Consider the following 16,110-nt stretch of genomic DNA (forward strand, 5'->3'; position numbering starts at 1 on the left):
ACGCAGCAGTGAGGGGAAGTGGTTTAAACATTAGAGACAGGCAGACGACAGAGATACAGAGTGACAAAATGGATAGAAAACAGTGAAATTTGGACTCTTTGATAGTTCAAAGGCAGAGTGTAGACTACAAGGTTAAAATTCCCATCGATCAGGCTCCACAAATAACCCGCACAAGCCACCTGTACACTTGATGCAAAAAGCTATCAACCCAGTTAAACAGAACATAATTGATGAAGAACTAGGTAAAATTATCGCAGAGAAAGCACCTACAAGGGATCATTTTTCAAGATGGTGAAAGAAGGCTACGTTCCTCATCAAGTGTTTAAGGCTGATGAAACCGGCCACTCCATTCCATTAAGCCATCAATGACCATCACAAAGGTAACTAAAACGACTTTATTATATAGTACAGTTTATTTATTTAATTATAATATCATAGCATATTTACTATACATAAAATATGGTATATTTTGTGTAGTTCTAAGGTTTAGAAGATTAGAAAGTAGAAAATCATGTTTTATGGGGACTGGATTATTCTCATTTTAATGGTTTCCTATGGGAAATTAATTTTTGGGATACACGCTTTTCGCCGTACACTGTCTGGGAACCAATTAAGTTCGTAAGCCAAGGTATCACTGTATTTTGCCTGCAACTATGAAATGAATTACAGAGTTGTGCAGATGCTAAGCATAAAAAAAATTCCAGTCAAACAACGGGGTTGAAATTTCACTTGCTTCAAGATATATTTCATCGGGATTCCGTATCACGTATCCGACGCTAGACTCAAATTTCATTATCATCTTGCGCCGTCATCACATCACATGGTGAAAATGGAGCTTTGTGTACGGTGGGGACCCGTGTCGCTTTTTCCGAAAGCTCCAAAGTCCTCGACGCTCAGTTGTCTTCATGTTGTTCTTTCGCTTTGGTGCGTCGGTCGCGCAAAGAGGCTTTATAATTGCTTTTTCAAAAGTCCAATTAAAATGAGGTACAGCCTGCAACTGTTATTCGTGTTAATGCCAATACAACGAAAATGAAAGCCGCCAGGAACAGGCTTGCCCCCAAAAAATATTAATTATAATAATTTAAAAACATATTCTCATTCCATCAATGTCATGCACCCCCTTTGCATTCCTCCGCAGTACTGGTCTGTGGGTCATTTGGTATTAGGCTCCAATAATAATAATAATGCTAATAGATAGCAAATATATAGCGAGCCAGGTAGCCAACAACGGTGACCCCATTCAACCGGGATTAACTCAAATAGAACGGGTTAGCTAGCTAGCTAATAGATAACTAATATATAGCTAGCTAGCTAGTTAGACAGCTAATAGATATCAAATAGATAGCTAGCCAGGTGCCAGCAACGGTGACCCCATTTAACTGGGAATAACTCAAATAGATCAAGTTAGCTAGCTAGCTAATAGATAACTAATAGATAGCTAGCTAAGTAGTTAGACAGCTAATAGATAGCAAATAGATAGATAGTTAGGTAGCCAGCAACGGTGACCCCATTCACTGGGAATAACTCAAATAGATCAAGTTAGCTAGCTAGTTAATAGATAACTAATAGATAGCTAGCTACGTAGTTAGACAGCTAATAGATAGCAAATAGATAGATAGTTAGGTAGCCAGCAACGGTGACCCCATTAAACCGGGAATAACTGAAATAGATCAAGTTATCTAGCTAGCTATTAGATAACTAATAGCTAGCTAGCTAAGTAGTTAGACAGCTAATAGATAGCAAATAGATAGATAGTTAGGTAGCCAGCAACGGTGACCCCATTCACTGGGAATAACTCAAATAGATCAAGTTAGCTAGCTAGTTAATAGATAACTAATAGATAGCTAGCTAAGTAGTTAGACAGCTAATAGATATCAAATAGATAGATAGCTAGGTAGCCAGCAAGGGTGACCCCATTAAACCGGGAATAACTGAAATAGATCAAGTTAGCTAGCTAGCTAATAGATAACCAATAGATAGCTAGCTAAGTAGTTAGACAGCTAATAGATAGCAAATAGATAGATAGTTAGGTAGCCAGCAACGGTGACCCCATTCAACCGGGAATAACTCAAATAGAATGGGTTAGCTAGCTAGCTAATAGATAACTAATATATAGCTAGCTTGCTAGTTAGACAGCTAATAGATATCAAATAGATAGCTAGCCAGGTAGCCAGCAACGGTGACCCCATTTAACTGGGAATAACTCAAATAGATCAAGTTAGCTAGCTAGCTAATAGATAACTAATATATAGCTAGCTAGCTAGTTAGACAGCTAATAGATATCAAATAGATAGCTAGCCAGGTAGCCAGCAACGGTGACCCCATTTAACTGGGAATAACTCAAATAGATCAAGTTAGCTAGCTAGCTAATAGATAACTAATAGATAGCTAGCTAAGTAGTTAGACAGCTAATAGATAGCAAATAGATAGATAGTTAGGTAGCCAGCAACGGTGACCCCATTCAACCGGGAATAACTCAAATAGAACGGGTTAGCTAGCTACCTAATATATAACTAATATATAGCTAGCTAGCTAGTTAGACAGCTAATAGATATCAAATAGATAGCTAGCCAGGTAGCCAGCAACGGTGACCCCATTTAACTGGGAATAACTCAAATAGATCAAGTTAGCTAGCTAGCTAATAGATAACTAATAGATAGCTAGCTAAGTAGTTAGACAGCTAATAGATAGCAAATAGATAGTTAGGTAGCTAGCAACGGTGACCCCATTCACTGGGAATAACTCAAATAGATCAAGTTAGCTAGCTAGTTAATAGATAACTAATAGATAGCTAGCTAAATAGTTAGACAGCTAATAGATATCAAATAGATAGATAGCTAGGTAGCCAGCAAGGGTGACCCCATTAAACCGGGAATAACTGAAATAGATCAAGTTAGCTAGCTAGCTAATAGATAACCAATAGATAGCTAGCTAGCTAGTTACACAGCTAATAGATAGTAAATAGATCGATAGCTAGGTAGTCAGCAACGGTGACCCCATTAAACCGGGAATAACTCAAATAGATCAAGTTATCTAGCTAGCTATTAGATAACTAATAGCTAGCTAGCTATATGAAATACCGTATTTCGCCGTGTGTAAGGTGCACCTAAAATCCATCATTTTCTTCAAAAAATTACCCTGCGTCTTATACGCGGGTGCGCCTTATATGTCAAGTATTATTAAGCCATAACAGGTCTCGCAACTCATGTTAGCAGCCACTGACTCCATTTTGATTATTATTACTATGATTACTATGCGTATAGGTCCGCCGCGCGATGGTCACGCCGTAGGAAGAGTCACGACGCGCAAAAGCTCTTCTTTTGCCCCTGCGCCGAGAGCTTCGGGGGAACCACGCTGAGTCTCATACTTTTATTATTCTGTCAGCAGTGTGCATAAACCCTCAGCTGCGCATTCGCTGCTGACGGCAACGTTTTCCCTTTTTTGATTTGCTTGGCTTTGCCTGCTAATGGCGTGGAATGGACGCCGCGACGGCAATGACTGTGCATAGGCGCTTTTCTTAACAACAACAAAAACAAACAGGAGGCTGAAAAGGCCAGTGGCGTGATTTCACCGTCCCATTCTCTCTCTCCCTCTCTCTCATGTTTTTTTCACCTCCAGCTCACCCCGGTGGGAACGACCATATTTACCGGCTTCTCTGGAAGAAATGGAGCCACAGACATCGACGACGGGCCAAATGGACACATAGAATACAGCATTCTGTACAACGCCAATGATCCAGTACGTATTACCCCCCCGCCCCCTTTTCATTAGAGTCGACCTCATGTATATCGAAGCTTTCCCATTGGCTAAGAGCTAAAATGTAGTGGAACAGAGCCCAGCCTCTTGGTAGTTTCATAGACGTGTACTGCGCCGTTGTGGGAGTGAACACAGCCGATTTGACTCATTCACTGCATTCATAAATTTATTTGGGAATTGAAAATATGACGGAGAGCGCCATTCCCGAATTTGTTCTGATTTTGTTTTCCTCTTGCGCCTGGGCCAATAAAGCACCGGTCAGACCTCTGACAATGTTTTGCCTTTCCACGAGGGGGCAGCATTTGCCTTTTGTCCATGTTAGCGCTTTGTTACACCTTCAGTTGTTATTAAAGCACTAAATCAATATGTATGTATTGTATTTTGTACACCAGCCCCATTTCAAGCTCTCATAACTCCAAACCCATATAACTTAGGAATTAACTTTTTTTTTTCTTATGAAAGAAGAGAGTCTAAGGTTTCTTATGCTGAAACTAATACCATCAATTGGTCTAATGTGAAAGTAGAGAATAATTCGAGGGGGCAGCATTTGCCTTTTGTACAGCTGCCCCCATTTCAAGCTCAGATAACTCCAGACCCATATAAATTATAAATTAACTGTTTTTCTGATGAAAGAAGAGCATTTACGGTTTCTAACGATGCATTAAATGTTTATATAGTCCTAAAACTCAATATTATGTGGGTCCCGGAATTCAAGTGACAATGACAAAAACCCTGGCACTGGAGTGGACACATTTTTGCACACTTCTGGCAGTGAATGAGTAAAATTCAGTCTTATGGGCTGCTATCAAGTATTTACATGGAGATCCACATCCAGTCCAAGTGGCGTGTCTGCGGTGATTTCAACAGGTCTAAGATGAAATCTACTTCCTGTCACCAAATTGCCCGGGGCGTGTCATAGAAAACAACCTCAGTCCACTAAAATGCCCAAAACAGAGTAAACAAAAACAGATCTGCAAGACCTCTTGTCACTCTAAAAATCACTCATCTGCAACTTGAGCAGTCACAACCCAGTTGATGGTCGCTGCTGCTATCACGTAGCATCATATAGTCACGCCTACCTCACTCATTTCTTGTCTTTTATGCTTCCTTGCAGGAATCAAACAGCACAGTGAGTGTGGCAAACACCTTATCGGGACACATTGTTCTCGCCGAGAGGCTCAACTACGAGGATAGAACCCGCTACCTGGTTTTGATCCAAGCTAACGTAAGTGACCTGGCGTTCTCGTTTCAAGTGGAACCACTGTATACGCTTGTCAGAGATATTCGCTGGACATTGTGAACAATGTCCTGTGAATGAGTTTACCAAGACCTAAATTATGTCCTGTGAAGGAGTTGACCAAGTACTAAATTATGTCCTTTGAATGAGTTGACAAAGTCCTAAATTATGTCCTGTGAAGGAGTTGACCAACTCCCAAGTTATGTCCTGTGAAGGAGTTGCCCAAGTCCTAAATTATGTCCTGTGTAGGAGTTTACCAAGTACTAAATTATGTACTTTGAAAGAGTTGACAAAGTCCTAAATTATGTCCTGTGAAGGAGTTGACCAAGTACTAAATTATGTCCTTTGAAGGAGTTGACAAAGTCCTAAATTATGTCTTGTGAACTAGTTTACCAAGACCTAAAGTATGTCCTGTGAAGGAGTTGTCCAAGTTCTAAATTATGTCCTGTGAAGGAGTTGACCAACTCCCAAGTTATGTCCTGTGAAGGAGTTGACCAAGTCCTAAATTATGTCCTTTGAAGGAGTTTACCAAGTACTAAATTATGTCCTTTGAAGGAATTTACCAGGTCCTAAATTATGTCCTGTGAAGGAGTTGACCAAGTTCTAAATTATGTCCTGTGAAGGAGTTGACCAAGTCCTAAATTATGTCCTGTGAAGGAATTTACCAGGTCCTAAATTATGTCCTGTGTAGGAGTTTACCAAGTACTAAATTATGTCCTTTGAAGGAGTTGACAAAGTCTAAATTATGTCCTGTGAACTAGTTTACCAAGACCTAAAGTATGTCCTGTGAAGGAGTTGTCCAAGTTCTAAATTATGTCCTGTGAAGGAGTTGACCAACTCCCAAGTTATGTCCTGTGAAGGAGTTGACCAAGTCCTAAATTATGTCCTGTGTAGGAGTTTACCAAGTACTAAATTATGTCCTTTGAAGGAGTTGACAAAGTCTTAAATTATGTCCTGTGAACTAGTTTACCAAGACCTAAAGTATGTCCTGTGAAGGAGTTGTCCAAGTTCTAAATTATGTCCTGTGAAGGAGTTTACCAGGTCCTAAATTATGTCCTGTGAAGGAGTTGACAAAGTCCTAAATTATGTCCTGTGAAGGAGTTGACAAAGTCCTAAATTATGTCCTGTGAAGGAGTTTACCAGGTCCTAAATTATGTCCTGTGAAGGAGTTGACAAAGTCCTAAATTATGTCCTGTGAAGGAGTTGACCAGGTCCTAAATTATGTCCTGTGAAGGAGTTGACAAAGTCGTAAATTAGTCCAAGGCCAGATTTTTCACTTGCTCTGAAGCATGCGATGCTTAAAAGGTCAATTCAATGTTCATTTTTTTTTTGGGTGGCATAACATCATGAAAAAAAAGTCGCCTGCGCCGGAAGGTGATATAATGATGTGGGTCATACAGACAGTTTAATTTATCAGACCTATAACATACAGTAGGTGTCAGATAAGAAGAAATGAAACAATCACATTTCCCCCTCAGAAGGTCAAAGGCGGAGGGGGGGGGGGTTGAGAATTCGCCAGTCGCAGCTAGCTCATTGATTTTACTGATATTGACCTTCAGGTGATTGACGTGGATCTCGTGACCGGAGTCTCTGTGTTATAGGTTACAGGAGGGGGGAGGAGGGCTTCACAAAAAAAGAAAAACAATTATACATTTTGCAGTCTGAACTGCATTCAAACGTAGCTCAGACTGAATCATCGATTTTTTTTTTTCCGACTCATTGTAATTTGGTTTTCGATCCGCAATGAATGAACTTGAAAGATTAACCAATTTAATTTGATGGAAATGAATTACAAATTTAACACTTTTTTTTATTTGCAAATAGCTGAACCGCAAGATTTGAGACTTCAAAAAATTTAAAATAACATTGCCATACCATGCATGCATGTAGATGAACTTAACACTATTTCTTTGTAAAGGACAACCAACACCATTTTTTTGTTTCCGAACTGACGTCAGAAAAACTTTTATAGCATCTAAAATACCCAAAATATGCAGGCTGATATTTTTAGTTAAATGCAAAACATGAATAAAAATGACTCAAAGTGTCCCAAAACTACTTCAAAATGACCTCGGAAATGGCGAGTTTCAGAAGGTCCCGCCCCCTTGTTCGTGACGTCACGCCAGGACATCTTGCCTTGCTCTAGAATCAAAACAATGGCTTCAAATTCGGAGAAGATGCTTTGTTGTTACTCATCCAGTTATGAATATGATTCAAATAGTCCTGAAGAGGAAAGCATAAATGTTTACAATCGATTAAAGAAGTACTTCCGTATCAATTGAGCCGTCAGGACTCCAATGTAGCGTCCCGGAAAATGCACAAGATGGCGCCCAAGCTCCGTTGGAAATGGGCTGATTTGTCTGCTGGGAATTTGTGTCAACTAGTATCAAATAGTAGTCACATTATTCGTGTTATTTAAGTGTTTTCCTTCTAATTTCGGCATCAACACGGATCAACACGAAGTTTTCAGACCAAACAAAGTACCCAAAATGCATTGTGTGTCGCTTTCTCAGTCAAGGGCGTTCCAGACGTGACGTCACATCAGGAATCGTCACCAACTCGAAAACTTCCTGAATATTCAGCGCCAGTTTTAAAACGTAAAATATAGCTATAGTCGGTGGAATCTTTGTAAGATACGCTCAGTCGAAGTCATTTGAAGCCATTTTACAAATAATGGACGCAACTTGTCCGGAGGCGTCGGTTGTCCTTTAAATCATTGACATTACGTAATTTATCAAATGGCAAGTTAAAATAATCACAATCATAAAAGATAACCCACCACAAAATTCACTCATTCACTGACATTCACGAATTGAAAATATGATGTTGGGCGCCATTCCCAATTTTTTTTTCATGCTTGTGTGCCAATAAAGCGCTGGCCATGGCCTCTGGCAGCGAATGGTAATTTCTCTTTTTTCCATGTTAGTGCTTTGTTCCAGCTTCAGCTGTTGTTAAAGCGCTACATAAACCAATATGTATGTATTGCATTGTATTTTGCCCTCATTTCAAGCTCATATAACTTCAGATTCATATAATTTAGAAATTAACTATTTCTTTCTGATTAAAGAAGAAAGTCTAAGGTTTCTTATGCTGCATTGACTATTTAGATAGTCCTACAACTCAATATTCTGTAGGTCCTGGAATTTGAGTAAAAATGACAAAAACTCTGGCACTGGAGTGGACACCTATTTGCACATCGTCTGGCAGTGAATGAGTCAACATTCATTTTAACATTATTTGGAATTCTCTATTTTCAATGCGCAATGTAGATATTCCTTTCTCAGCCAGTCTTGTTATTTATTTCATTTGTTACGCAAACTTTTGGGGATTTCTTTTCTTCCCGTGGCGGTTTGTAGTCTGCTACGCGCGACGGATTTGATTGAAAAGCTACTTAAGGAGGTGTAATGCCCGTCTCGGTGGAGAACATGTAAAAACAAGTCATCTTAATGATGCTATTAAAGCAAGCCAAACTTATCGATGATGACATTTCTACACACTTGTCTTTGGTTTCCCAGATGGTCAAATAAATGACTCTGGCCGGGTTCCATTCCAGTAAATATTTCACAGCCGGGGGTCTTATTTTATTCTAACGTACAGAAAATTATGTTTTATGGGGACCGGATCATTCTCATTTTAATGATTTCTATTTCATTCATTCATTCATTCACGTATTTATTTATTTATGTATTTAATTAAACATATTTTAATTGTATTTATTGTTTATTTCATTTTATTTCCTTGTATTTTATTATTTTTATTTCACTTTATCTTATTTGTTTTATTTCATTTTATTTCACGTTATTTTATTTATTTTAATTTATTTTAATTTATTTTATTTTATCATATTTAATTTTATTTTATTGTATTTTAATAGAATTGTATTTATTTATTCATTTATGCTTCATAGCTTCATAAAGTGCAATATAGTTAAAGGTTTAGTTCGATTTTAAAGTGGTGATTATGAATCGATTTAATACGTTTTGGCTCAAGTTTGAGATGCTATGATGAATCATTTTCTTGATGAGAATTTTCATACACAAAAAAAAAACTGGTCAATATTACCTACAAAGATTCAGTATGTCCTCTAAATAAATAAATACATAAATACAATATTTAACATGTACCTGAATGTAATTTAAAGTCAATTGATTCAATTCCATTTGATTCGCTGCCTTCACATGCCTTAAGTAAAATCCGATTTTCGACTTTTAAAATTGCATCGCAAAGATACAAAATGTTATTTTGTGACACGACGCGACAATATTTCTCAATTACAAATGATTCCTCTCAACCGGCTTCACGGAAGCGTTATGATATATGACATTGATTCTATTTGGAGTATGTGCACCGCCAGCTCACAAATCAACGCCTCTCGAAGAAAGTTCAAAGGTTTGAAACGCCAAATCGATTGTTCCGCTTCCAGGACCGGGCGCCGTACCCTCCCAACAGACGCACGGCCACCACCACGCTGACGGTGGACGTCCTCGACGGAGATGACCTTGGACCCATGTTCCTGCCGTGCGTTTTGGTCAACAATACACACGACTGCAACCCTCTCACCTACCGCGCCGCCATTCCCGAATTCACCGAACCGGTAAGAGCCGGCTGGCGCTCGCCAAGTCACAAGGTCATTGGAATAGTTTATCAACTTTTTTTTTCATTTTGTTATATTGTTGTGGTTGCATTTGGAGACTATCATAATGTTTTGCTCTCATGTATAACCTTTTTTGCTGCGAGGTGCCACTGTGAGGCAATTTTCTGCATTTGATAACAATAACACACATAGAATTAATGGGATTATGAAGAGTATCCAAAAAAATGACAACCAAGGTTAAAAATATCATATACAGCGATACCTCGGTTTACGAACCGCTTGGCTTACGAACTTTTCGGTTTACGAACTTTACATTCATGAAAATTTTACCTTGGGATAAGAACTATTTTTTGAGATGCACACGGAGCTGCCTCAATGGGTGATGTGTCGTTCGCGAACGAGCCCGTTCTTCTCACAACAAAATGGCAGCCGGCTTGTTTTGGTCCTCTATTCCCCGCCGCCAGTCGTCGGTTAAAGCCACGTGATTGGTCAAGAACGCAGCAGTGAGGAGACAGGCAGACGACAGAGAGAGAATGAGAAAATTGATAGAAAACAGTGAAATTTGGACTTGTTTCAACTTTGATAGTTCAAAGGCAGAGTGTAGACTGCAAGGTTAAAATATCCCATCAATCAGGCTCCACAAACAACCCGCACAAGCCATCTGCGCACTTAATGCAAAAAGCTATCAACCCAGCGAAACAGAACACAATTGATGAATTGATGAATTGGGGACCTGGGAACGGATTATTCACATTTTAATGGCTTACTATGGGAAATTAATTTTTGGGATACACACTTTTCACCTTACACGCTCTGTCTGGGAACCAATTAGGTTCGTAAGCCAAGGTATCACTGTATAACATTAACAGTAACCTTATCCAAATCAGAATAAACCATTTTTTTACAGTCATGGGATAAGAACTTTTTTTGTGTGGGTGAGCAGCGGCAGTCATTCGTGAATGGCAGTAAATTAGTTAAAAACTGTGAGGCATGTTATGTTTCTGTTATCACGTTGACTCTAAATCGGACGTGATTAGATTGACCTGTTTTTTTTAGTAACGGGATAATAACTTTCTTTTTGTGCGGGTGAGCAGCGGCAGGCATTTGTGAATGGCAGTGAATTAGTTAAAAACCATGAGGCAAATTACGTTTCTGTTATCGCGTTGACTCTAAATCGGACGTAATTAGATTGACCTGTATTTTTTTTAGTCATGGGATAAGAACTTTTTTTTGTGCGGGTGAGCAGCGGCAGGCATTTGTGAATGGCAGTGAATTAGTTAAAAACCGTAAGGCAAATTACGTTTCTGTTATCGCATTGACTCTAAATCAGACTTGATTAGATCAACCTTTTTTTTTTTTGCAGTCATCGGATAAGATTTTTTTTGTACGAGTGAGCTGCGGCAGCCATTCGTGAATGGCAGTGAATTCGTTAAAAACCGTGAGGCAAGTTACGTTTCCGTTATCGCATTGACTCTAAATCAGACTTGATTAGATCAACCTTTTTTTTTTTTTGCAGTCATCGGATAAGATTTTTTTTGTACGAGTGAGCTGCGGCAGCCATTCGTGAATGGCAGTGAATTCGTTAAAAACCGTGAGGCAAGTTAGGTTTCTGTTATCGCATTGACTTTAAATCGGACTTGAATAGATTGACTATTTTTTTATTTTTTATTTTTTTTACAGTCATCGGATAAGATTTGTTTTGTGCGAGTGAGCAGCGGCAGCCATTCGTGAATGGCAGTGAATTCGTTAAAAACCGTGAGGCAAGTTACGTTTCTGTTATCGCATTGACTTTAAATCGGACTTGATTAGATTGACTATTTTTTTATTTTTTTTTTACAGTCAACGGATAAGATTTTTTTTGTGTGAGTGAGCAGCGGCAGCCATTCGTGAATGGCAGTGAATTAGTTAAAAACCGTGAGGCAAGTTAGGTTTCTGTTATCGCATTGACTTTAAATCGGACTTGATTAGATTGACTATTTTTTTATTTTTTTGTTGGAGTCATCGGATAAGATTTTTTTTTGTACGAGTGAGCCGTGGCAGCCATTCGTGAATGGCAGTGAATTAGTTAAAAACCGTGTTGGAAGTTACGTTTCTGTTATCGCATTGACTTTAAATCGGACTTGATTAGATTGACTATTTTTTTATTTTTTTGTTGCAGTCATCGGATAAGATTTTTTTTTGTACGAGTGAGCCGTGGCAGCCATTCGTGAATGGCAGTGAATTAGTTAAAAACCGTGTTGGAAGTTACGTTTCTGTTATCGCATTGACTTTAAATCGGACTTGATTAGATTGACTATTTTTTTATTTTTTTGTTGCAGTCATCGGATAAGATTTTTTTTTGTACGAGTGAGCCGTGGCAGCCATTCGTGAATGGCAGTGAATTAGTTAAAAACCGTGAGGCAAGTTACGTTTCTGTTATCGCATTGACTTTAAATCGGACTTGATTAGACTGACTATTTTTTTATTTTTTTGTTGCAGTCATCGGATAAGATTTTTTTTTGTACGAGTGAGCCGTGGCAGCCATTCGTGAATGGCAGAGAATTAGTTAAAAACCGTGTTGGAAGTTACGTTTCTGTTATCGCATTGACTTTAAATCGGACTTGATTAGATTGACTATTTTTTATTTTTTTGTTGGAGTCATCGGATAAGATTTTTTTTTGTACGAGTGAGCCGTGGCAGTCATTCGTGAATGGCAGTGAATTAGTTAAAAACCGTGAGGCAAGTTAGGTTTCTGTTATCGCATTGACTTTAAATCGGACTTGAATAGATTGACTATTTTTTTATTTTTTATTTTTTTTACAGTCATCGGATAAGATTTGTTTTGTGCGAGTGAGCAGCGGCAGCCATTCGTGAATGGCAGTGAATTAGTTAAAAACCGTGAGGCAAGTTACGTTTCTGTTATCGCATTGACTCTAAATCGGATTAGATTAGATTGACCTGTGTTGAATTAGTTTGATTGGCCGGCGAGGGTAATCCGGATTGGATTTACCGCACCGAATGCCCATCCTCACTGGTCTGCCAATCAAGTTTCGCCGTCCCTCCCCCCTTTGTTTGCTTCCAAAACATGTCCGCAGTTGATTATTCCAAACTTTTCCCTTCAGCTGAGCCTCATGTGCGATGCCCTGTATAATTCATCATAAAAGCTTTGCGCCGCTGCCAAGTGGCGGCCACAGAAGCGAAGGCTAATTCTTCGCAGCGAGAAAAGCCAGGCCTTCTTCTACTTCCCCCCCTCCCCCCCGCGTCTTCGCCTCAGCGCCGCCTGTGACAAGACTTCCCTTTGCTGTCCATTATAACCGAAGCCGTAGTCATGCTGAATGAGCTTTTTTCTTCCCGCCGAGCGAAGATGGGATCAAGTCCCTGGTGTGCAAGTCCCAAGTACATCTAAAATTGTCACCTTCAACTCTCAAGTGAAGTTTTTTTGTCTCGCGCCAGTCACGTTATGTCATTGAGGGGGCTAGCGGTGATGAGTGTGGATGCCTTACTGGTGTTATGAGGAATTACAAGGCAGGAAAAGCCTACTAGAGCATCTGAACTTGAGCACATGGTATGAAGAACCATTGATGAGTGAGGAAAAAAAAATATAGTCTCCCCCCAAAAAATATTAAAAACATAATATAATATATAGATATATATCTTTTGTGTGTGTGTATGTGTGCGCGCTTGCGCATATGTATTTATGTATATAGGTATGTGTGTATAAGTGTAAATGTGTATATGTGTGTATATTTGTGTGTGTGTGTGTGTGTGTGCGTGTATGCGTGTGTATGTTTGTGTGTGTGCATGTGTGTGTGTGTGTGTTTGTTTGTGTATGTGTGTGTGTAAACATATGTGCATACGTGTGTATATGTGTGTATGCGTGTTCGTGTGTGCGTGTATATGTGTGTGTATCTGTGTGCCTGTGTGTGTATGTATGTATGTTTGTGTATATGTGTGTGTAAACGTTTGTGTATATTGGGGGTATACGTGTGTGCATGTGCGTGTATGCGTGTGTGTGTGTGTGTGTGTGTGTGTGTGTGTGTATATGTGTGTGCCTGTGTGTGTGTGTGTGTGTATGTATGTATGTTTGTGTATACGTGTGTGTAAACGTTTGTGTATATTGGGGGTATACGTGTGTGTGTGCGTGTATGTGTGTATGTATGTCTGCGTGTGTGTGTGTGTGTGTGTGCCTGTATGTGTGTGTGTGTATGTATGTATGTTTGTGTATATGTGTGTGTAAACGTTTGTGTATATTGGGGGTATACGTGTGTGTATGTGTGTATGTATGTCTGCGTGTGTGTGTGTGTGTGTGTGTGTATGTATGTATGTTTGTGTATATGTGTGTGTAAACGTTTGTGTATATTGGGGGTATACGTGTGTGTGTGCTTGTATGTGTGTATGTATGTCTGCGTGTGTGTGTGTGTATCTGTGTGTGCCTGTGTGTGTGTGTATGTATGAATGTATGTTTGTGTGTATGTATGTATGTATGTTTGTGTATATGTGTGTGTAAACGTTTGTGTATATTGGGGGTATACGTGTGTGTGTGCGTGTATGTGTGTATGTATGTATGTCTGCGTGTGTGTGTGTGTATCTGGGTGTGCCTGTGTGTGTGTGTATGAATGTATGTTTGTGTATATGTGTGTGTAAACGTTTGTGTATATTGGGGGTATATGTGTGTATGTGTGTATGTCTGTGTGTGTGTGTGTGTGTGTGTGTGTGTGTATATTTATGGATGTGTGTGTGTTTATATATATATATATATATATATATATATATATATATATATATATATATATATATATATATATATATATATATATATACCCCATTTGTATTGTTTTTGACAAACATTGCAAATCATTGTAAAGACCAATAAAACACCTGAAAATACCAGCCCCCCCAGCCTCCCATCATACCCTCACTCAGTTTTTCCAACGTCGCAGTCGCGGGTCATCCCACCGGGATCGCTGCCTCCTCATAATTGATGATTGCATTGTAATTAATCACAAAGTCGAGACGGCTGTTATTAAGTTGACGTGAAATCATGCCGGGTATAATAACCACTGGAGAAAGGTATTAAAGCTAATCATCATTGTGCCGAGCAAAAGGGTGGGGGACTGGGGGTTAGGGGCGGGGGGATTTAGCACACCTCCGGACATTGTAAAAGCAAGAGGGCTTCTTAGGGAGGGCTGGGAGGATTACCCCAGAGCTGTGAGATATAAATATACACCCTGGGGGAGAGATTTTGTTTGCCAAGCAGGAGGTTTATGAAGAGGCATGTGTCTGAACTAGCCAAGCGCACCCCTGCCACTCACCTGCATAAAAAGCACTGCTTTTTAAATATGACACGCAAAACATATTTCGCTTTAGCTTTATGTTAAGATAGAGCCTCGCATCGTAAAGCTGCTTAATGACTGCCCAAGATGTCCGATTGTGCCCGACTGGGCCGTTGCAAATCCATTAACCTCGATATGCAACGGCGTTACCGCAAAAGCGTTGCGAAGCATGCTAATTGGAAAGCTCTCCTCGCGGTGGTTCACTAAGCGCTCTATAAGTTGCGCGCCCGCCTCGTTTTTACGTGGACATCGATATTTCACATTTTGAGTCAGGCAATGCAAGTAAATAGAATTTTCTCCTTCCGTGAACACCAATAAGTTGACATTTGCCGCAATCCATTAATAGATCAACCGGAAAATAAACCGATCACGATATTGCATTTCCTGGTCTTCCGGTGTTATGTATATATAATATATATATATATATATATATATATATATATATATATATATATATACAGTAAAGTCTCGTTATATCGATATCGGTTATATCGATAGTACTGCTTCTTACGATACTATTTCTATGAACGCAAGGAGAAAATTTACATGCCGCAAGATCGGATATATCGATAGTCCGGTTATATCGATATTTTTTCCGACTCCCGAGAATATCGATATAACGAGACTTTATATATATATATATATATATATATGTGTGTGTGTATGTATGTATGTATGTATATGTATGTCTATTTATGTCTATGTATGTATATTTATGTATATGTATGTCTATTTATGTCTATGTATGTATTTTTATGTATATGTATGTCTATTTATGTATTTTTATGTATTTGTATGTATATGTATATGTAAATTTATGTATATGTCTATGTATTTGTATATGTATAAGTATTTGTATATGTATATGTGTATGTCCTATGTGTATGCATATGCGTATGCATATGTATATGTTCAATTACATATTTACAGTGCCTGATATACAGTACATGTCAGGTTGTACTATATCGATATATATCACATATACTTTTAAATAGTGTGTATAATATGTCTCTTTAATCTTCTGTCATGATTGATGATTACCGTCAAACTAAACATAAAACCAAAAGAATTACTTGTCGATGATTGAATGATTGCTCCCTAATGACACGTCGTGTTTTTGTTATGAGATAAGATTTATTTTGTGTTCACCAATGAAAAATAGTAGCAATATCAATGTTGGTGATCCCGTCGCTATATTTGCATAATAATGG

At 38.8% G+C, this 16,110-nt stretch overlaps 1 protein-coding gene across 2 annotated transcripts in view; it reads left to right on the plus strand.

Annotated features, from left to right (window-relative positions):
* Positions 1-16,110, plus strand: part of LOC148889666 (protocadherin-15-like) — a 239,531-nt gene that overhangs the window by 114,621 nt on the left and 108,800 nt on the right. For both annotated transcript variants that reach the window (XM_089011774.1, XM_089011773.1), the window contains 3 exons: positions 3,619-3,738; positions 4,871-4,981; positions 9,417-9,587. In XM_089011774.1, the coding sequence (XP_088867900.1) occupies positions 3,619-3,738; positions 4,871-4,981; positions 9,417-9,587 (402 nt within the window). The remainder of the gene's footprint in view (positions 1-3,618; positions 3,739-4,870; positions 4,982-9,416; positions 9,588-16,110) is intronic.

The sequence above is a fragment of the Hippocampus bargibanti genome, linkage group LG13 (assembly GCF_051943395.1).
Source record: "Hippocampus bargibanti isolate YZ-2025 linkage group LG13, ASM5194339v1, whole genome shotgun sequence".
NCBI lineage: Eukaryota > Metazoa > Chordata > Actinopteri > Syngnathiformes > Syngnathidae > Hippocampus > Hippocampus bargibanti.